The 22455-nt window shown below is 47.3% G+C and overlaps 1 protein-coding gene across 3 annotated transcripts; it reads left to right on the top strand.

Moving 5' to 3' along the window:
* The first annotated feature begins 34 nt into the window (after positions 1-34).
* LOC124185775 lies at positions 35-21453 on the top strand. 3 transcript variants are annotated; one of them, XM_046576881.1, is made up of 4 exons: positions 35-868; positions 17136-17364; positions 17430-17573; positions 17911-21453. In XM_046576881.1, exons 2-4 carry the CDS (start codon positions 17144-17146, stop codon positions 19859-19861), a joined length of 2316 nt encoding a protein of 771 aa, XP_046432837.1. In that variant the 5' UTR covers positions 35-868; positions 17136-17143; the 3' UTR covers positions 19862-21453. The 3 variants fall into 3 exon arrangements, with proteins under 3 accessions (XP_046432837.1, XP_046432838.1, XP_046432836.1); XM_046576882.1 differs by lacking the exon at positions 35-868 and adding an exon at positions 14018-14547; XM_046576880.1 differs by lacking the exon at positions 35-868 and adding an exon at positions 14018-14722.
* The last annotated feature ends 1002 nt before the right edge of the window (positions 21454-22455 follow it).

The following is a 22455-nucleotide window of genomic DNA, read 5'->3' as shown; positions in this document are numbered from 1 at the left end:
CGTCCGGCTGGACCAGTGGTAAAAGACTGAGGCTGGTCGGGCGGCTCGGTAAACTTCGGTGATGTTCGGTAGAAATCGTGGGGGTTCGGCTTCCCGCGTTCCCTCCGCTGCCCCCCGTCAGGTTTGCTTTTGCCGCGGCTCGTCAACTCGACAACACAATTCAACACAATTCGAACGTCCCTCGTTTCTTGCCGGACGCGAACTACCGGCCTCTCCGTTGCGTTTGCGCCTGACGCGCACAGCCTCCGCCACGCTGATCTTCCTCGTTGTCGGCCGCGTGTGACGAATATCGCGCTGTTTTTACACCGAGTAGAAGAAAATTCCGACTTCGGGACGCGACGACGCGAGTAACGGGCGACGGATAAACCTTCCATTTTTAAATAAAATACAGTTTGACAAGCCGATGGATACTCGACGAACCGCTGATTAAACAATCAAGCGATAACGCGTACTATAAATAACATTCACGGCTGGTTGCGAACAAGCGCCGCGACGTTGGATAAAACACGCGTTTAAATGTCGAACACGATGCGCCCCGCGATCTGAATTTCGCCATCGATCGTGTAACGGCGTTGACGCGAATCTACGTATAATGATCGTCGGGAGCTCGACGTTTGCGAGCTGCCGCCGTTGTCAGTGGATCTTAATGCAGTGTTCGTTTCTGAGTGATTACTGTTCTTCATCCCCGTTATACTTTACCTGATTACAATGGTGATTTTAAAGCGCATTTTACGCCAGTGACACAATACGGCCGCAGTTTGCGATCGATATTTGACGATCGAGCGCGCGGGAGTTTGAAAATATAATATCGTTATTCCGTCAACCAAGCTGCCCAGCGATACCCGGCATGGATGGAACCAACCCAATGGTAAGTCACGGAGCGCTACCTTTGATTCTCTGATCGTATTTGCGATGAACAGATTCCCGGGATTTTCAAAATCCGCAGAAAATTGTCACCGCGATATGTTGCGTTTAAATCGAACGATATTCGAAAATCGCCCGCTTGAACTACTTCGAGAACTGCAGTTTGAAGGCTTATTTCTCTCCTTTTCTCTCTCGCTCTTTACGGCCGTTTCGTCGCGAGGCGAATAATGGTGATCCAGCCGAGAATTCCAGCAGCAGCGAGTTTGAAAACTAATGTTACACGCACGTGAGCCCGAAAGTATCAAGGCTGTCTTTATATTCTACGCAGCTGCGTCCAAAAGTGGAATAATTAGGCACACCGGGCGTACGTGTACGGCAGAATTGAGAATTTTTAAGAGAACTTGCCCGCCGTCTGTACGCGAAGATTCGAACCGACTCAGCGCTGAGACGCAATTGGCGCGCGCGGTTTTCCGTAATACAATATGAAATAATACACGCGATATTATATTCCGAGTCCCATGCGACGATCGTTAATCGAGCAACGCCGCGAGTTTTGCCCGTATTATACCTACATCATATACGTATTATGCAATGTAATAATATACCTTTCGTTTGATACAATCGCACTGCACACGGCCTGTGCAGTCACGTAAGCTTCGATCGGTGCTGACGATAAAACAATATTTTCCTTCGTACACGATATTTCCCGGTGGATAAGAAAACGTAATTGTCAGGGCAAAAGATCGCGACCCTGCTTTTCGCATTTCATTTTCGATAATTTCGCGTCGTAGCGTTCATAACTCGTACACCTACCAGCGGCTTACGCGCGATTACGCGGGATCGCTGCATATCACAACGTTGTAATTAATAATTCTATGTGAATATATGCATCCACACTTTCTCACGAAATAAATTTTTTCTTACAGGTACGTGTGTCTGTCGAGATATTTGTGTAATATTTATGCATATCTTACCCATTTTTATTTACACACATACGTACGTATATATTACTAGTTTACGAAAGACGTGTGTTATAGGTATACACAAGTATAATAACACGCCGGCGAAAACTTGTTTCTTCTGCTTCTTCTTCTCTCGACTGCACACTTACACCTCTACCTTGTATCAACGACGACACCGCGGCGGCATATTCCCTGTATATACATATAATACCTGCACCAAACGCGTATTTAAGCAGACGCAGGCACACACGTGCGCATTACGAATAATTTCTACATAAATTATCATCTAGAGTCATATTCTAATTCATATGCGTGGGTAATTTTATTATTGCAGTTATACGTACAGGACGTAGATACTGGCGCAGGTGAGGTGACCGAGTGTATAGGTGAATGGGTGTATAGGTGTATAGACACGGATCGCATCGCCGAACACCCCGATGCATGGCCAAGCTTTGAGAGCTCGGCAAAGGTATTAAAATATCACGCTACTTCTCTCTGCCATGTATACGGCTTGCGCTGCACAATATTATATACGTATGCTTACGTCCGGAGTATCGATATTACGCTCATCCGCCGTCTCGTGTGACGGGAATCTACACCCGTATCCGAATTTACGGTTTTGATACCTGCCGCCTCCACTTCTCTATTGTAGGTATAACATACAAGCGCTTTCGGTCTACAATTTGACAAATTTTGTCGTCGCAACCTAATTACTCGAAACGCACCAATTATCTCTATGTTTTTTTTCTCATCCATCTGTCTCTCTCTCTCTCTCTGTCTCTCTCCCTGTCTCCTCTTTGTTTCGTAAGCTACGACGACGACAACGACGAGGAGACGGAGTTCTAGAGTATCCATACATACATGTACATGTGGAGCACGCCATGGGGCTTTTGCTCAGCCATTAGACTCCGGGAGCCTCCCACACATCTTGAATGAATCAATGCGATAAGAAGCTGCCCCGCGTTGAGCACGTTACGCGCTTGCTGTCATGTAGGTATATGTCCATAGAACTCGTGTGAATCACACACACATGACCACCTCCAATTTCCATTAGCGGTAGCCGTCATTTGCGGAGTTGATTTCTAAATCTCCGATTGACTCACTCGAGTAATATGAAAGGATTGAATTTTCGGCCGTTATTCACTCTTGGTTGAGTAAATTCTCGCTCGTTACATATATTATAGATACATAGATTATACGCGTGCGGTATAAAAACGTCGGCGAAACTTCATTTTGGTTATTCGATAATTCAGTACAATCAGACGCGCAATCACGCAACGATAATATCATTCAAATTGGAAAAGAAATAAACGACAACAAAAATCTCGGACATAACTGTCTGTACGTTACACACCCTATATACTCGTACTTATAAATGCGGTGATAATTTAACGGCGGACGAACCGCGGGCTGCATATGCGGGTTGAATTGGCGTAGGTGAGGTAGATTGTTATTCAAATTTGGTGAAAACATGTTGGACATGCATAGGCATGAGGTGCCTATAGCCGCAAGGCGGCGCCGCTGAGTAATCATTTCATGAAAATTGATATACCATGCTGGGCACGATGAGTATATGTATACGTACCTATGCGTACGATCATAGAAGCTCCTCCCCACGCCGCGTATAATGTAATTACCGAATTCAAGGCTCCCCTCGTATTTCCCCTCGTGCTGCCCGAAAATTTAATGGTTACGATTAAATTAAGAGCTTGCGTGGCGATGCTACCGATTTTTTTTTCCTTTTTTATTTCACGTTTCATTCGTTTTTCATAACGTATTAAATGCCACCGACATCGTTACGCAATCTTCTGTCAATCTGTTTTTCGTTTTTTCTTTTTTCAAATTAGCCCAGTCACTGTGTCAGGAAAACTTTCGATGGAGAGAGAGAGAGAGAGAGATTGGAAATTTCATAAGTGCTTCGCAAGATCTGTCGATGTTCAAACCGTAAAAATCTGTCGTAACTCGTCGTTACACATCGTATTTAAATCCGTAAGTCTCCGTTGAATTTGTTTACCGTTTAAAAAATCTATTCCATGTATAATCGACGCATTAATTAGCGATAAATAAAATCGAGATAAAAAAAGGTGTTTAATTTCAACTTATAAGAGAAAAATTTCACCATTGACACAGATCGACGTTAACAGCCTGGCTGGCGTATAATTTGCAATAAAATTCAGATCACACTTGTATAAAGGTGTAGGTATAATACATAATACATCCTCGGGGCGTTAGTAGGCGCGATACGCGGACGATTTGTATGCGACGTGTAACAGGGTTCGTTAGCGAGGAGAAATAGTTTGTGGAATAAAAATGCACGTAGATATGACACGTAGGTTTGTATCGCGTCGCAGGTAGGTGCGCGTGAGTATAAGTGTAAGTAGATAACAGCGGCGGAGACGCGCGCCTAGCTGTTTTCCGAATAGAAATAAAAGCTGGCAAACCGCAGTAAACTAGATTCCTGAAAGGTGGGGGGGGGGGGGGGGGGGGGGGGGGGGAGGGGGGGACGCGAGCGCCGTGGCGCTTAGGACGATCGGATTCCCGGAGCCGCCGGCTGCTGGAATAGCAGGAGCCTCAATCACGATCGGCGCATCCTGCGTAGGGACAACGAGTTTCCATGTTTCCGCCTTCGATGCTCGACGGCGGCGCGGCGGCCGGCGTCTAGGGTAAAAAGTTGGAATAACGCGTCGTCGCCGAGCGCTATTTAACAATGGTGATCACGTGTGCGGCCCGCCGGTTCCCTTACAGGGGGTTCTCTCCCCCGACTCGAGGGGCCTCACCGGGCCCCGCGCTCCATGAATGAGAGTTTCATTCATGTGCATTCTGCGCCAGCTCGACCAACCGCACACCGAGCATACCGCGGACTGCATCCTCGATTCCATGCCCTCCGGCCTATCGTTAGCTACGCGGTGCTGCGCCGCACACCTCTTCCGATAGCATTCCTCTCATCGACTCCAGGAATCGAGCGCCGACCTCGTCGTGTCGCAGTCACTTCGCTTATTCACCCCCACCCTGCAGCGTTTAGTAGAGAGATAGGTAGATGGATAGATAGATAGATAGATAGAGAAAGAGAGAGAGAGAAAGTATGTTTATTTGATTCCGGAGTGTAAGTCCCGTGGGACCACGGGCACAAATCACAAAAAGACCAATGATAACCTAAGACTGTTTAATTCTAATTAGAATAGAGGAAAAACAATAGCTAATTATAAATCAAAATAACATAGAAAGCGAGGAATCAACGGGAAGAAAATAATACTGATCAAATGTGGAGATGGAAGTGATAAAAGTATAATTGAACGAAAGATGGGGATGATACCCTGCACACCTCGCAGCACACCCTCTGCGAGATGAACATGATGAAATTACTCTAACCGTGGCAGTCATCGCTTGGTATTACTTCACTATCGACAACGTCGTTTCACAGTCGACGAATAGGATTTTACTCGTACCTAAGTTACAGGTATAAGTCGTACCGAACCGACAATGAGAAACCTTATTGTCTCACGATTGATGCGTTATAATGCGATTTCATGTTTACACCGAAGGCGAGCTTTTCTTCGCGATTTGTGCAAAATGCCTGTTTCGTTTAAGCCGGTATCGTAAGGCACGGCTTTACCTACACTTCTGGCCGAGAGCTGTTACAGGAACGTTGTTTGTTATCTTCGCCGGATGACAGTCGCCGGTACAATGCGCTCGTGACTCAGTGTTCGCATGCCTTTATCCTCTTATCAGCGACTCGTTGCCATAAATCCCCCCCCCCCCCCCCCCCCCCCCCCTCTGCGATGCGGATAGGAAAGAAATCCTCGTAAATGGCTGATGTCTGATCCTTGTACCCTCGACTTTACAAACCTTGTAAACCAAATGGTTTGACTCTTTAAAAAAAAAAAAAAGTGATAGTCCAAAGACAATTTCTGTTCTCGAGCGAAAGCATACTTATTTTCCAACTCACATACATTTCTTTCGTCACAATTGAGGACTGTGCGAGAATATTTAAACTATTGGAACGAACGAAGAAGAAGAGAGAGGACGTGTAATTGAAAATGAGCGCCGTCCATTATAGAATGGCGAAACTTGTCTACGACATTTATTTAAAAAAATTGTTGGCCCGACGGCGAGCTAAAACTGTACACGTAACCTGTCGCGAGATGATCAAAGGTCCGAGACGTCGCGACGACACGCAAGTTCCGTACGCGGGCACAAGAAGGCATAAACGCAGGATCTTATAAATCAAGCCTCATTGTGTCACGAGGATCGTGGGAGAGAATCGTTGCTTCGCGCGTTTCGAGCGCACACGCATAAGCCTTGACTCGCTATCCGACGATCAGCTGCAACCTCTGTACAAACTGCACTCGTATGATTGCAACGTCTTGCTGCTACTCCGACGGATCGCGTTGCCAAATTTACGGAGAAGAAATCCTACGGCAGGGGTGAAAAAATTCCCGCTACGCGCCTCCTTTTCTCCAAGGTTGAATTAGGGAAAAGATTAATGAGGGAATACGAGTACCTAACAAGTAACGAGGCGGCAAGATTTATCAAAGATAAATATATCGCGCGGGATTGAAGATGGCACGATCGTTTATAAAACGTCTAATTTTATTCCAGAGGAACAGAGAGAAGGGAGGAAGAGTGACCGGCCGAAATTACTGAGAGATCTGCTCAGGCTCTCGTAGTTTCTCTTCCTCGATTCTCAGACTTGCAATTCCACTTTACCGCATGGCTCTCGTACTTTTTCGCACTCGTTGCTACGCCCACTTGGACAGTCAGAGTTGCCGTTTCGCTCGTCACGTCTGGCGGGAGTTGACGGAGATCTGACACCGTCAAGTATAACTCGAAGAACTTCCGTCAGCTTTGAACGATAATTACAGGGGTGGAAACGGTTTGACGGATTCCGAGTTACTCGTTTCTGCTCGAAAATTATAATATCCACGTGGGTGTCCCTCTGGCTAACGTTCGGTAACAAATTACCAAACTGCCCGCAACTACCGAAGGCCAAAATCGCCGGCGGCGGATCTTCGTTACGAAAATATAAAGCTAAAACAGGTGTGGTCCGACCGGTGAATACTGCTCGAGAATAGAACAGGTAGCTTCGTGAATTGGCCAGACAACAGGCGGTTACGTCAGCCGACTGACAACCACTCGTCGTGTTGAAAAATCCGCTTGCATAACGTACGCCCCTGATGCCTAGAAAATTATAGAAGATCTTCCGCCTTGCTCTATTTTCAACAAACGTTAAAAAGGATGAAACGCGGGCCGAATCGCGGCACAGATTTTTACTTGCGATTGTTTCCGAGTGTTCGCACGAACATTTTTGAACGGCAAAATTGACTTGGAACGACCTACTTGTCCTGGTGGTTAACTTTTGGCAGATTGCAGTCCGAGTCCCGATGTCACCGTCCACTTCCGTTGACGACGCGAGCGTTGCGCCACAAGGAACCTCGGGATTGTGGGAACGGAATGTCAAACGATATAATGGCCGAGTCTTCTTTGCGGCAGATTTTCTTTGGCCGAATTTGAATAAACGTCAAAAAGCCGTTGAGACGATCTTCCGTCTTATTCTTCCTCTTCCTCTTCACACTCCGCTGACCAACGCGAATTCCAACCGTCCGCACACTGTGGAACAAAAATGACCCGCCGATCCAGGCTTGCATTGATCCCGCTGACTTCTGGGCTTGCACCAGCATCGAACGTCCTACTTCGTCCATCATTCTTAATTAAGACAGCTGGCATGACAATCCCATTTGCCTATCTCACCTCGAGATCTCTCAACCAGCCTGGCAGGCCCGCAGCTTCCGCGGTCCACGAAGCTGTAATAAAACAATTTATTCATTGAGAGATAAGAGGCTCAGGATATTCCAGGCACGAAAGTCTTCACGTTTTTAAAAGGTGGTCCGAACGCTTTCGACGCAGCAATCAACTCCCGCACATCCAATTAACCACTGAGTTCATATTAGACAATTTAATCGGGCACATGGATCTAACAATGGACTGGAACCAATGTGTTTATCTAGAATCTTAATTCATCCCCAGCTTTCTATTACACAGGCGTCGTCCGGTGAGGCAGCAGGTTGCGAACACGACGGATCACCGATATCACAATGGACTGAGCTTGCGGTGTACGATGCAAGAGGCTGATTGTACCGTTCTAACCGAACCAACAGATTATGGCCGTAATTCATCAGAGGAAAATACCGTGCAACTCAAGATCTCGTTACGGCGTAGAGTTTCACGTTCACTCATCCGCGATCGTTATACGAGCTTTGCTCGCCTCGTGCGACTGCTGGATGTTTAGCCACGCGGCAAGCTAATGCATATTAAATGAGCTCCAGAACGAATTTGTCTGTACGGAGACGTTTTTTTGCCTTCGATACGTTCCTCGATGGATAGTCACGTGCCGATTCTCATCATTTGTTCTTGGAGCTGAGGAGCGACGCACGAACTATGAATTACGTTGTTCTTTGCTCGATATGTATAACATTGATCGTACGAAACGATTTGTTGTAAGAATTGGGAGTGAACAATGAGACGAAATCCGTTTGTTTCTGGATCGGGGAACGAAATTAGTAACGTAAAAAATACTTGAAACGTTTTAGCTCGACAATTACTGTGAACCGTCGAATTCGCCCACAGCTGGCACCGCGATTCGGGAAATAGTTTTCGTCATCTAGCGGGCAAGAAAGTTTGAGGAAAGAATAAAGATATAGAGTCGTAGACTCACCTGTACATTTATCGTTACATAACCGGAGAACAGTTCGCACAGGCAGCGAATGCGCATTTGTAAAAAAGTTTAATAACCGATCAGAGAATTGCGGAGGAAACAGGAAACCGGAAGTGTCGCAACGGCAAGCGGGACTCCGAGAGAATGTACGGCCGGTGCGCAGCGAAGGCAATCTATTAACTACCGCGGAGTTAATAAAGATTGACGAAGCTCGATATTAGACATGTTCAGGTGCTCGAGGACAGATCGGGATACATAATGGAAAGAGAAAGCTGGTCGCAGGCGGCGGGTTAGGGAAAAAATATGATCCGTTGGCGGAGGAAAAGGAGGGTGATGAGGGGGAGGAGGAGGAGGAGCGGCGCTGGATCGATTGGTAAAGCAGGTAGCGATTCGGCTCGGCTCCTTCGGATCAGCCCGGCATCCCGTCGAGATCGCAGCCGCACTTCCACTTCTGTTTCTGCTCCCGCGGTTGCGTGGGTGTATTTTCGTATTTTCGTTCCAACCTAATTCAGTAGTTCTAGGGTTACACGATGGCATCCTAAATATAAAATCTAGCGCACGCTTCGCTATAAAATTATACACACAAACGCACGTCTCTCCTCCTCCTCCTCCCTCTCCCCCCCCCCCTGCTCCGTCTTTGTAATTCGTTTCGGCGTCCCTTTTATTTTACACTGTACAAAGAATGTATACATATGTATGTATATCCTTTCCCCTCTCGCGTAGAACCTGCAGGGAGGAGAAACATTGTGGTAATAATTACAAATTTCCGATCCCGCGCACGCAGCCCCGAAACTTTTTCGAAAACCGGATATCTAATTCTAGATATCACCCGTGACACGCTGCCTTGGAAGAATTCTTGCTTCCTGTCTGCGGCGAGTAAAGATCTGCTTTTTCGAATCTGAGAACGAAAGCCTTGCCGAAGAAACTTTTGCAACTATATATAGCCTATCGCTGAAAAAGATCTCTTTCCGTCATTACAGGTACGTTCAAAAAAGATTGTTTACCGTTCTTCTCGGCAAGCGTGTTCAAAAAATAACCGATATTTTTCCTCGTACTCGCAGCGGTTCACCGGTCACGTATGTTACATTTACGGACTTTCGACTACCCGAGGTGGCAGGAATAGATTCTTAAGAACGATTATTTTTAAATTGCACAAATGGGTAGGTAAGTATCCCGCCGGTCTCGGCGATCCGTGTTACGTAAAATCCAACCGAAAATTCTAACTCGATGTTCCACCGTTTCCCAATATTTTTCATTTCTTTTTCTCATTTGCGTAAGATCATGCGACTCGGATGCGTTGCGGAATTTACCGTCTTTTAAATTTTCAACGATCCAAAAGTCTATTAATACAACGCACGCCCAGGTATTATACACGCCTCGTTTACCGCGTATAAGCTGAGTAAATGTTTCGCGCGGACAAACAAAAACCCTGGCACAAATCCAGCATTTTCATCCGCGCTAATTCTTAAACGATGCTTCAAATTGGATGATATAAAAGAAAAACAAAGTCTGCTCGATGAATGAAATGTAATTATGCGTAAAAAGAAAGAAAGAAAAAAAAAAAAGTAAACAAATAAATAAAAAACCGCACTCTTCTCAACGCCTCGCAGCAGGGATACGCGCGCAAGTGCGATCCTCGAAACTTCGTAAGGCATGTATAATGTGACCCGCGTTAACCCCCCTCTCCGGTCCCTCGCGCCCCCCACGATCACTCGATCAATCAATCAATGATCAGCTCAGCCTCCGGATTGGAGGAATAGTCCTCCTCTCTTATTCCAAACGCCGGCGAAATCCCCCCGCGCGAACAATCTCCTCCCGCCTTTCCAACATCTCGTGCCAATCTCCCTGCAAGGCGCATGCACGGAGATATCGGGACGTTGGTATAAGGTGCAGAAGCCGTCTTGCCTCCGAGTCCTGAATTATTGCAGCCCACAAATTCAAGGAATATGGCCGCCTCGACGATTCGCATAGCGGAATTTTTTATTTTCCTCCTGCATTATTTTTCCAACCATGTTCTTCGGATTTAAATACAGAATTCAAACGCGCCAAAGCTTTATTATTTACATCCAAAGACGAACGAAACGGTTCGACCTTTTGAATTAAACGTCAGATTTTCGGATTCTGTGAAAAATTCGAGCGCTGCACAAGGGAAACGAAATTGTTTTAGGAAAATCCTACGAATGAAAAGTTTCCTTGGTTCGTTACATGTATACCTGGATGATTTATCACTCTCCCTCTGAGTCGGATGATATTTCGTACGAATCATGTTTGATCGCCGTATTTGGTAAAGTCGATCGGTCTTTTCACTCCCGGTTATCCGATACCTTCGTATAATGTTTGTAAAACTTTTTCGAAAGCGCAGAGCATTGTTTCCCCAGATAGAAAAAAATGTACGTTTCAAGTTTCGCCCGGGTCGTGTCGAGGAGATAAAACGGATCACGGAGTAATAAATATTTATTACTTGGTGTAATAAAAAATGTATTAAGCACAGGGTCATGGCTATAACGTGTAACGTGAATGCTCGGTATATTTATTACGGTTTAATGAAGGGATACTGATGAAAATGGTCTATTAAATGTTGATAAATTAGACCCTGAGCAAATATACGCGGCAGTAACTCTTACGTCTTACCCACGTACAATTTCTCTGTTTTTCCACCTAATCAGGCGGTAATAAATATTTATAACCATTTAATTAAATGAGCTTTCTTCTTTAGTGAGATTAGTAAGTGCCCCGAGGAATCTTGGGCTGCTGATTTTCGTCCCAAAGTAAGAAAGGCGAAATGAAAAGAAAAGCGACGGGATAGAAAAGTCTAGCATCGATTTCCGGGAAACACGCTGTATAATAAAATACGTCGGTAATCTCGTAATTCTATTAAAAATTCCCGACTCTTGGTAATTGCACTGAAACGTACCATATGTCGAATGTGAAATGATAATTGTCGTGCAAAAAATTTCGCCGCAAGGGTTCGCGCAATTCAACCCGTCAATCTAGTTTCTATCTGCAGAATCTCGGAGGCAATTAGAGATTGAAAAAAAAAAAGAATCGAATTCACGTACAAATGCAAGGCTAGAATAGAATTTCTTGATGAAGTAATTAAAAACGTCGTCAGCAGCTGTGCAGTTGCGAGAATGGCGTTCTGAAAAAAGTTATTGATCATCGATGCACAAGATTTCTGAGAAGACAGAAAAATGGTCGTGCCTACGCCGCGCTACTTTTTTTTCCAGCGAATTATCAACTGCAATTAACAACGAATCGCCGAGACAAGCGATCAAGACAATGAGATCGACGAAAATACATTACCATCAAATTATGCAAATCAAACAAACTTACGCGGCGAAGTTCCTCGGCAGTTTTCAGAGGTTAAAAAATATCGCGTATGCAGGAACGAACGCGACGATGATGATGATGATTGCCGAGTCGCGTGGGCGAAGGCACATTGCTTGAACGGTATACGTAAGAATTTTTTTTTGTCTCTGTGTTTATTTCTTTTTCTTCTTTCTCATACGCCGATCGAGGCTAACTGCTCCGCTCGCGAATGCCAAATCAATTTCTGCCCAAAATTGTGTCCCACGGATCCGTTCCAAAAGCTGCAGGAGTCTCTAGCCTCGCGTCGATTCTACCGGGCCAGCTTGGGCCCAATAACTCACCCGGATGTACTCCCCCCTCAATTTTTGCGTTGTATGAAAAATTCGCATTATCTCAGGCTCGAGATGATCCTGACACCATCGGTAGGTCGAAATTTTATGCGAGTAGGTAAATTTTTTCGTAGAAACTATGTACCCAAAGGCTGCAGTTTTTATATCCTCTTTCGGTTCGAAAGGAAATGGAAATAATTGGCGTCAAATTTGAGAGAATATTTCCCACCATGGAAGGCATTAGACGCGCACGTAAGCAGACCGTGCGTGAGGTGAGATCGCACACGCGTGTTTCAACGCACGGTGAGCGAGAGTTAGGTAGGTACTGGGCTGCGCACCGGTTCGCGGAGGCGTAGCCACATTATATTCCTTATAGGTAGAGCCAACCCGCCCACGAGATGTGTCCCAATACCTGAGACTGCGATATGTCAACAACTGGCTTTCCATTCGTGGATTTTGATTTTATCGCCTGAATACGCATACGCGGCCCAAAGAGGCCCGGAACCGTGTCAAGAAATCGAACTCGACGATAGCAATCGCGCGCGATATCGACGAGCAGATTATTTCTCGTCTTGCCCCGTGACGCGAATTGTATCGCGAAATAATTCGCCCGAGAGGAAACGGACCACGCGTCGTGAGACGCCTGATTTCGTTTATGCGAACGGTGACGTGGTACAATGTAAAAGCTAGATTCGATAATTAACCTGAAGCGTTGACGAGCAACGTGATTGTCCGACGTGAGTGGGATTCGATTCGGCGTTGAACAACGTCGACGTACCATTTTTCGAACCTTCGTCATGCCCTTTATTTCCTCCACGTGATCGTTTCGACGTATCCTTGGAATCCGCTTTTAAGTCTTGATATACGTAGAAAATCATCGGAGTACGTTGTTCGAGGAACGGTCGCCTCACGGTTGGATGATATTTTCATTTACAAGATCTTCGGTGGAAAAGGCAGCTTCGTCAAAACGATTTCGAGAATCGGCCAGTGAGACGTCCAAATCACGACATCTAACATAATTCCACCGTTTCAATTCGTCAGCATCGCTGCAGAGCTTGGACATAAGTTTGACGGTATAAAGTGTGCGGGTAACACGGCGAATTATACCTCGAGGAAACATCGCGGTAATTTTAGAGCTTGTTTCGCGCGGGTGCCCGGCGCATTTGCATCTCTACACGACGACGACATGCGTGTCCCCAGAAGCTGTAACAACTTTTGCTATTATTAGGGATAACCGCTGAGCTTAAGCGGCCGAAAACACGCTCCAAAAACAAGATCGACGCTACGCTTCGCACCGTATGCGCATCGCGATTTAGTTGTAACAAGTGTTTGTAACACTGCTGCTGTAGGATCAGATTTTCGTCTATATCGTGAACGGGTCTCGAAGCGTGACCGTCCCATACTTGATCCCTGCCGGAGACCAACTTTCCCAAGATTTATGCTCATTTCAACGCCCATACGCTGTGGATATTCTCGCATCTTCCTCTTCATTCAAGACCGCAGATGTTGGCCGCGGGTCCGTTTTCCTCGGTAAACGATTCGCTGCCGGTAGCAAATTACGTATCCCAAAAAGGCATTTTCCACACTCTAACTCGTAAAGCAGCTTCTGGGTAAAAAGAAAGTACGTCGTAACTCCGCCGTCCAAGAGGGTGTAAGCCGACACCCGGAATAGTCGATACAGGTCGGTTTCTCCAAAAAGTTTGGAGAGCAAAAAGGCATTAATGCCATTAGGGAGGCGAGCGCGATGTTTCGTCGGGCGCGTGCGCGGAGGCCGGTGTTTAAATATAATACGACGGAGGTTAGGCGAGCCTCGCGTCGTGGCTGGTATAGGCAAACGGGGTTTCTCTGCCGTTATAAGACTACCGCGAACACCTCCGCCGCGACGCCGCGCGTACCTCCCGATATGGGGCAATCTCGAATTTCCAACCGCCCAAATTGAGAATTTACTCCCGCGCCTCGCGCGAGCGCCTCGCGCGAGCGCCGCGCGCCGCGCGTCCCGACGAGCCTCGACGTCGACGAAGACGGAGACGGAGACGTCGAGAGCGTCGTGACGCCGGCCAGGGTTGCTGGTCGCTGCGCCCGCCCCGAGGTCCGAGCACACAGTGCCAAATGTGCTCCAAAACCCTCCGGTCCGTATAAACGCACTTTGTTGCGACCTCGGAAGATAAGATCCACGTGTCTCTCACCTGAGCGCCGCCGATTGGCCCGTGATAATCCCCGTGATCCAGGGGCGGAGTTTATTGCGATAAATAATATCGTTCACCCTGGTGCAACGTTGGGAGGAAAACACGCCGGGGGACTCTGTCCGATTTTCGCTACTGTGATAATGATAAATTGTATATTGCTAAAGGAACGGTGATTTAAACTTACGGTTAGTTGCGCGTTAATGTAATACCGTCGCGGTTAAGCACAAGTTTTCTAACGATCGTTCCGACACACTTGGTTCGATTTTTTTCACCCACGATCATTTCGTTAAAAAATATATCATTGACTAACGTGAGAAGACATCGTTTTCATGTTGCCTGAAAGTAATTTTCCTGTAACAGGTAAGCAATATGAAAATATACGAAATAACTGTCGCAACGATTCTCGGCTTGAAATCGGGTGAAATCTATGATGTCATACTCTAACGATTCGGCCACTTGATCTGGATCGTAGATGCATGCCGGTGATTATGATTGCAAGTTCAGATTGCGTTCAGAGTTTATATTTATTCGGCGGAAAATTCGCGGTGAAAATGATCTTTTTCATCGATCGTCTATCCCGGGAATATGATCGGTGCAATTAGTGGGTTTGACACATGACAAACAATAAGGTTTTCCGTTTGTTCACAGTACCAATTATCCTATTAGCTTCGAATATCGGGCTATCAAATTTTCCCGGTTTATAATTACATCGACATGGGATTGGTTGTATCTTTGCTTGTTTCGCAGTACCGGTTGTGTAAACACGGCGCTGGCTTTCAAAGCATCATAATTCCAAATATGGAGTGAGAAATTTGAGAGAGAGCCGAAAATAGTGGCGCTACGCCAAGCACTAAAAATAGCCAAAAAATAAATCGTAGTTACGTGCGCCTGCATCATTCCGGTTCTTGTAATAATATCCTGTATAATCTGCAAGTGTTAATGAGACCTGAAACGAGGGAATTGGTTGCGAATTATAGCCATGAAAATGACAAAAGAAGGGTGAAATGTCTTCTCTGGTATCAAATTGAAAACTGCATATGCGTCGGCAGTTTATCACAACATATACATAGGTGTATATAATATATATTTACCAATCGTCCTCCTCATTCCTCTATAGTCAAGTTTGTCCGCAACGCCGAATGTCTACGAGCCAAATATATATAACAAAAAAACACTTGTCAAAGCTCGACACGCAGTTTAATTAAAGTTGCTTTGATCTTTGATCGCGTCGCGTAGCGTATCATCGACTCATTGGCGTCTATTCAGAGGCAAAGAGAGACATTGAGTACATAAATAAGCGATCGACGATCACGTGGCCGATTTGTTGGTAGTATAAATACCACTCCGTTTATGCGATAAGCAATTTTCAACCACCGTTCAGAATTCAAACCATCATCACCAAGGCGCTTGTACACGTCCCAAAGACTAATTATATCCCAACCGTTTTAAAAATATCTTCCCTTACATAAGGTTCTCTTCTACGCAAAGATCCACTCATAACTATTGCACAACAGACGCCTTAAGTATCAGCGATAATTCGTAAGCGATCGAAAACTGGCGTCAGCGTTATGGATCATAAGGGAAATGAAATCAAACACGGTCTCACGAGTATGATGTAACATCGATGAATTAAACAAAAACACTCAGCGTCAGCCGATTTTAGGTACCGTGTGGATAAAAACGGAGACCAACTGCAAGGGCGTAAAAACTACGGCTGAAACCCGATGAAGAAGCACCAATTAAGGCGTACAAGTTGCGGGTGTGATGCTGCTGGTGGCAGGTTTCTCGGGCACGCGCAAGTACACTTCAAACGTCTTGTAAGATCCGAAGGATGCTGGCTTATGGAGAACAGCGTGCGACCGGTTTATTTTAGACGGTTGAATATTTTTATCCGTCAGAGTGTCGAGGAGGGAGGAGGAGGAGCAGCAATGCCTTCATCCTCGGCCCGACTGTACGATGCCGTCTTTCTCTCCCCCCCGCGTTCTATAAGCTATTCCTCGATTTGCGGCAACAGAGAAGACCCCCGTTATCAAGCTTCACGAAGTGTCGTTCACACTGACTGTCGTTTTGGCGACTAACCGACCATCCCGCACAGTCAAACTTCATCGGGCTTACACGCTCCCGTAATCCTCCTCGCTGATCCGGATTAATTACTCTGCGAACGCGTGTAATCCTTAAGTGGCTCGACCCGGACGGCTGATCCATTCGAACAGCTGTCCTTGCGGATAACTCTCGGCTTACATTGCACCGGCTCGAACATCTTCGCTGCCATGTGTCGTCCGGAACGATGACCAAACTTACCCTCATCAATTATGAGACTACCCGATCGACAGAGCGATAACAGATGTTACTAAATCTTGGGGCATAGTTGTCGGGTGAAATAGTTGGACGGGTTATCACTTGGCGATGGTCATGGGTAGAAATTGATGTCATAAGCTGGTCACGCTTGCACCCTCTTCTTTTCTTACCAAAAAGCTTTGTTGGTTTTTGCTGAAACGGTCGAATGTCAGCACGATGTCGTATACTACGCATTGGTATCCCATGACGCGATCAATGGTGCAATTCCTAAGAACAGTCCTATCGTCACGTGGTTACTGTACTGTTACGACTAGTTTCCTCGACCGTTGGCTCGATTTTGTACCTTATCGCGTTTCTCACAAGTTTAAATATTCGGCCAGATCAATCTCGATGTCGTAAACGAGGTTCAATCTAATCGAGATGATCAACGAAGGTTAGAAAGAAAGGAATAACGAACAGTTCGTTACGATTTCAGGGGGCATTATGCAGACCGAGGAAGTCGTCCCTCGAGCAACGTCTGCGGGGATAGACACGGGCAGCCCGACGGAGGAGATATCCCACCAGCAGACCCAGCTCCTGCTGCAACGTCAGCACTCGTTGCCGTCGCAGCGGCTCCCGAGTCCCGTGGAATCGCTGACAAGTCAGATGGCGGTGAAGCAGGAGCCGCAGGATGAGGAGGAGCATCAGGGAAGGACTTCGTCCAGGTGAGTCGAAGGCACGCCGCGGTTTTCCGCCATCGGGCAGCGTCTTCTAACGAGTCGTCTCGCAGTCCCCAGGTCGAGGCGCACGCCGTTCAAACCGGCCTGCCCAACGGGGGGCCGGGTCAAGTCCAGGTCCTGCAGAACCAGGCGACGATGGGGAGAGCGGAGGTTCAACCCGCCCAGGACTGCACGGGCGGCAGGGCGAGGCCCAGGTGAGATTGCTCGCTTTCATTCTTGCTCGTACGATCGGCTCGGCTCCGCGCTGATTGATTCGACCGGTTCGATCGTCGACGGTCACGTGACGCGCGGTGTATAATACACGCCGCTGTTCGAACCAACCGGTTGTTTACCCGGTTTACGTACGGTCTCTTCGCGCCGTTCGTCACCGGTTCTCCCTTTTTATCATCGTTGCCCCGGGGTCCGGGGCCGGACGTATATTGCGCAATTATCTCGTTCGGCGGAATAATTATACAGACCGGAGTCGCATTCCGATTAATTGTAACCCAGAGCAGTTCCAGGAGAAACCTTTTCTTTTGTTTGAAATTTCAGCCGGGGAAGGAGGAAGTCCCGATGGAAGCTCAAGTTCCACCACCAGGCCCTGCCGCCCGAGTACCTCGACCATTACGAGGCCGCGCTCGCTCGGGAGGCCCTCAACTCCCCGCCGACCCCCGTCCACGACTCCACGGCGCCCAGCCCGGCGCCGACGACCTCGACGTCGACCCCGAGCCCCGTAGCCGACGTCCACGGCTGGCTGCAGCGGATCGCCGCGATGCAGCAGGAGCTCTGCCCCCCGGCCATCGCCCAGAATCCGGTCGCCTCGAGCCCCCAGACGCCGGGCTTCCGGCGTTCGGTCATCACCTCGACGCCCCATCCTCAGCACCACCCGCACTCGGGTCACCACCACCCCGTGCAGCAGACGCAGCCGGCGCCGAGGCCGCCGATGAAGTACTCCGACCTGCCGTACATGGGGGAGATAACCCTGGACAACAGCAAGCCGAGGCGGGGCAGGAAGCCGAAGAAGGCCGACATCTGTCACCTGATATACAAAAACTACGGCACGATACTCCCGGGTACGCCGGGGCTGGAGGAACGGAAGCAGCTCGGTGGTCCCCGCGTCAAGATGGAGATGAGCAGGGAGCAGCCGGCCCAGGTGTCCTTCCAGCGTACCGACATTCAGAACAGGATAAGCAGCCTCTTGGAGAAGCGGCTGACTCAGGAGTCCCGGAGGAACCACTCGGCGGCGCATGGTCCGAGGATGACGGAGCAGGAGGAGCCGCTCAACCTGTGCATAAGGGACCTGAATCAGCTCAAGATACGACTGCTGCGGAAGCACGGGAACGTTTACGAGTCCGGGCAGGTGAAGAGCGAGGGATCGAGCGACGGCGAGGAGGTCGAGTGTCTGGGGGCCGCTTCGCCGACGGAACCGGGGACCGACGGACCCCCGGTCAGCAACGGAGTCGGGGGTGGAAGCAGCGCCCTGCAGGGGGACTCCGTCATCCCGACCAATCCGGGGTTCGTCTACTGGCCCAACGCCGGGGTCTTCATCCACCCTATGGCGCTGCAGTCCCAGTTTCTCTACTACCAGAAAATGGCTCAGGGCGAGGGGGGCCCGGGGTTCACACCGGCGATGCAGGAACCCCCGCCCAAGGAGCAGAAGATCGTTCCCAAGTCGATATACTCGATGCTTGAGAGCAAGTCCCCCGCCCCCGCGGCCGCACCGCCGCCACCAACAACACCGACGCCCCAGCATCCCGCGGCGGCAGCCGCTGCGGCCGAATCGCCACGGGCGAAACGGAGCGGTCCGACCGGCGGCCACGCTCAGCCTACGAAACGGAAGCGGTCGGCGATCTTCATCCCCCCGATGCCGACCGAGAACAACAACAACCCCGCGACCGAGGTCAGCATATGTAAGTTCAAGTTCACGGGGGGCGCGAAGCCGAGCCTGCAGGAGAAGAAGAGCCTCTCCGTCGACTCGGGGGGGAATTTCCGGTACTACAGCGGGACCGGGGACAAGAGCATGCGAGGCTACGAGTTCTTCCCGCGCGAGGCGCTCCAGCAGCCTGCCGGACAGGCTGGATCCTCGGCTGGGGCGTTTTTGAACGCCGCTGGTGAGCGGATCCCGCCGCCCGGACAACGGCCCCCGGTCCCGGAGGACGGACGGCGTAAACGGAAGACTAGGAAGTCGCTGCAGCGAGAGAAACTCGAGCAGACGTTCAAGGAGAAGGGTTTCCTCATCCAGACCCAGCAGCTCGAGTCAGCCGAGGGCGCGACCTACTGCAAATTCAGGCAGCTCAGGAAGTTCACGAGGTATCTCTTCCGCAGTTGGAAGGACTACTTGCCCGGCAATGTTCGCGAACTAACCGGTGCCGAGGGTGAGCCCGAGGTCGAGGGCGAGGCTGACCGCGAGTCCCCCGTCATCAGGCCCCACGTCGGGCCCCCCGGCGTGGTCGAGCTCCCTCCCGCCATTCTGGATGAACCACAGCCCCTGCCGCTGACGTGAAGAAGGGCAGCTACCAGGAGCCGAGTTTTGGTAACGCCTCTTTTTATACTTTTATTTTTCACGGTAACGCCGCTAGTGAAACGGTCGCAGCCGGGGAGGACTGCGGTTGAATTCAGAATTCGTTGGAGAGATTACAGAATGGGAATTAGATGGACGGAGAGAAAGAATTTGTATTCCTATACCTGATGAAGACGTACACTGCCAGACAGCTGTCGAAAGCGTCCTTCCGCGGACTTGAGGGAACCGCGTAGCGACCTGCAGAAGTGAGAGATATTATTGTAATACGAGAAATGTAACCATGTTTCTGTTTCTTTTATTTTTTTATTTTTGAATTTCTTCTTTTTCTCATCTGTAAACACGTGGAGTAGCTTGGATAATATACGTTAGTCCGTCACATGCATTGTATTGCGGATAAATGAGGATTCTTTACGTATCGTTAGCTGATGTATAATGCATTTAACGAAAGTGAAGGAATAATTGTTGTATACTATTTCAATGAACTAAACAACGTGCAAGATTTATTATTTTATTAATCCGTTTAAGCGATCACTTTTATGCGGAAATTGTATCGTATTTTCTACTCGTTAAATGTTCTCACATATTGAAACTAAATGAATGAATAACGGAACAAAAAAAAAAACTCTGCTACGAATCAAACGTAGTATTGTGCCAAAGATAGGAGACTCAATGCATGCAGGATACACTGCGTGTAGGTTATGATAATGATTATGTAACTACGACGCGTACGTGCGGTAGAAGTTGTACATTCATTTGATGTGAATGGAATTTATTAGGGGTTACGCTGAAAGAAAATTACGATTATTAAGGGAAGAAGATTTATTTTTGAGGCTTTCAGCTATCGGAATCAATCTTCTTTGTCAAATTCGAGTCATTCACGTCGTTGTTTGATCATATTGTCATATACATATATATATATATATATATAACTGTATATCTATGTAAATATGATACATACGTTGTAATCATAACACGGGGGTAAAAAAGATAATTTATGTATATAGTGTATACACATGCGTAAGGCGCGTAATTGTGCATTTGTGAGAATGAAGAGTGAGGTTGAATTAATTATATTGTTATCTGATTTTTTTATCTTTTCTTTTTTGTAAATTATGTTAATTATTTAATGTACCGTCTAACGAAATCTAGTCTTATTTATACTCTTGTTGAATCAAACATATGTTCTATTGTCATTATACACATTTTTATTATTATTACGATAATTATTATAGTCATTGACATTGATTGTTACCCTCGTACTTTCCGATGCTTAATTAATGATCGCGTCCCTGAAGCTCTTATTTTTTTTAAACAAACAATAAAAAAAATACCACTAGAGGAACACGAACGATTTTGATCCTGAAAGCTGGGCGGAAGGATCATTCGATTCATCAATCTCACTCGAGTCCGAGGGTAACATTTTCTGTAATCTTGCCACGTTGATAAACTGAACGAAGAAAAGAAACGAAACGGAATTGAAAGAAAAAACTATCGCATCATCGGACGCCACTGTGCAAAGAATATATATGTATAAATAATATCACAAAAAAAAAAAGAAAAAAAAAACAAAAACCGTCCCGTACTGGCAATAAATTATGAAATATTTTTTATCTAGTTATCTTCCTAGCATCATCTCGCATCACACCTACACACATTACACACGCTCATACATACTCTAAAGAGATCATATGATAAAATTGTTTATATCGCAAACAATAAAACTATATTGTTATTAATAGTTGGCCGTTAATTGTGCCGATTCTCCGATTATTCTTACCGTTCCCTTTATCCCTCGGGCCAACCGATAGTTTGCAGAATTACAACACAATTGGAAAGAAACGCTCGTTTCACTCTTCGCATTACGAAGGCTAGCTGGGAGTTTTGTCCGCTGTTCTGCGGACCGCGGATATTCGTTGTGCAATCCAACAGACTGTAGAGTTATCGCCGACGCTTCGTGGGCCGCCCCCGCCTCCGACCGAGCCTCGTTGTTCAACGCTGATTACTATACAATTCCACCACCGTTGTCATTATAATTCAATATCCCGACTGGAACGCCTTTCCTTTCGGTAAATAGAATAGGGAAAAAAGTTGCCGCGGCCGCATCGGCGATACGTAAGAATTTAACTCGGTTATTTTAACGCAATTATTATACGACGAACAAACACTCGGGCAATTACGAAATCCCATTCCACCGAGAGCCGATCGAGGTGCGGATAATCATTTCATTATACTCGCGCGTCTCCGTATACCGGAGTGCAGAGGATAGTCATAATCGAACGACAAGACGCTTCGCGAGAGGCCGCAGACGTATAATAGGCATCGACGAACACCTTCGGTGAAAGGGGCATTCGTGACTAAGTAATTTCTTCATTCTCAAACGATACGAAAAATGCTGCGGCATGTCGATGTAAAATGCGAGCTGTGAATGACTCAATCGCGTCTTTCGTATCAACCGAATTAAAGTTCCCACCCGAAAGTGATCGGCCTAATATCATTTTATCTCCGAGCTGTACGAACTACATCTCAACAGCCCGTGGGTAGAATCGATTTCCATCGTAATCGTATCGAAGACAAGC

The sequence above is a fragment of the Neodiprion fabricii genome, chromosome 6 (genome assembly GCF_021155785.1).
Source record: "Neodiprion fabricii isolate iyNeoFabr1 chromosome 6, iyNeoFabr1.1, whole genome shotgun sequence".
Taxonomy (NCBI): Eukaryota; Metazoa; Arthropoda; class Insecta; order Hymenoptera; family Diprionidae; genus Neodiprion; species Neodiprion fabricii.
Note: the sequence above shows the minus strand (reverse complement) of the source record. Positions and strands in the feature narration are given on the sequence as shown.

Coding starts and splice junctions, on each gene's coding strand:
- LOC124185775 (XM_046576880.1), top strand. CDS start 14,692: ATGTTGCCTGAAAGTAATTTTCCTGTAACAG. Junction 14,723..17,135: donor AAGTAATTTTCCTGTAACAG/GTAAGCAATATG, acceptor TTACGATTTCAG/GGGGCATTATGCAGACCGAG. Junction 17,574..17,910: donor GGCGGCAGGGCGAGGCCCAG/GTGAGATTGCTC, acceptor TTGAAATTTCAG/CCGGGGAAGGAGGAAGTCCC.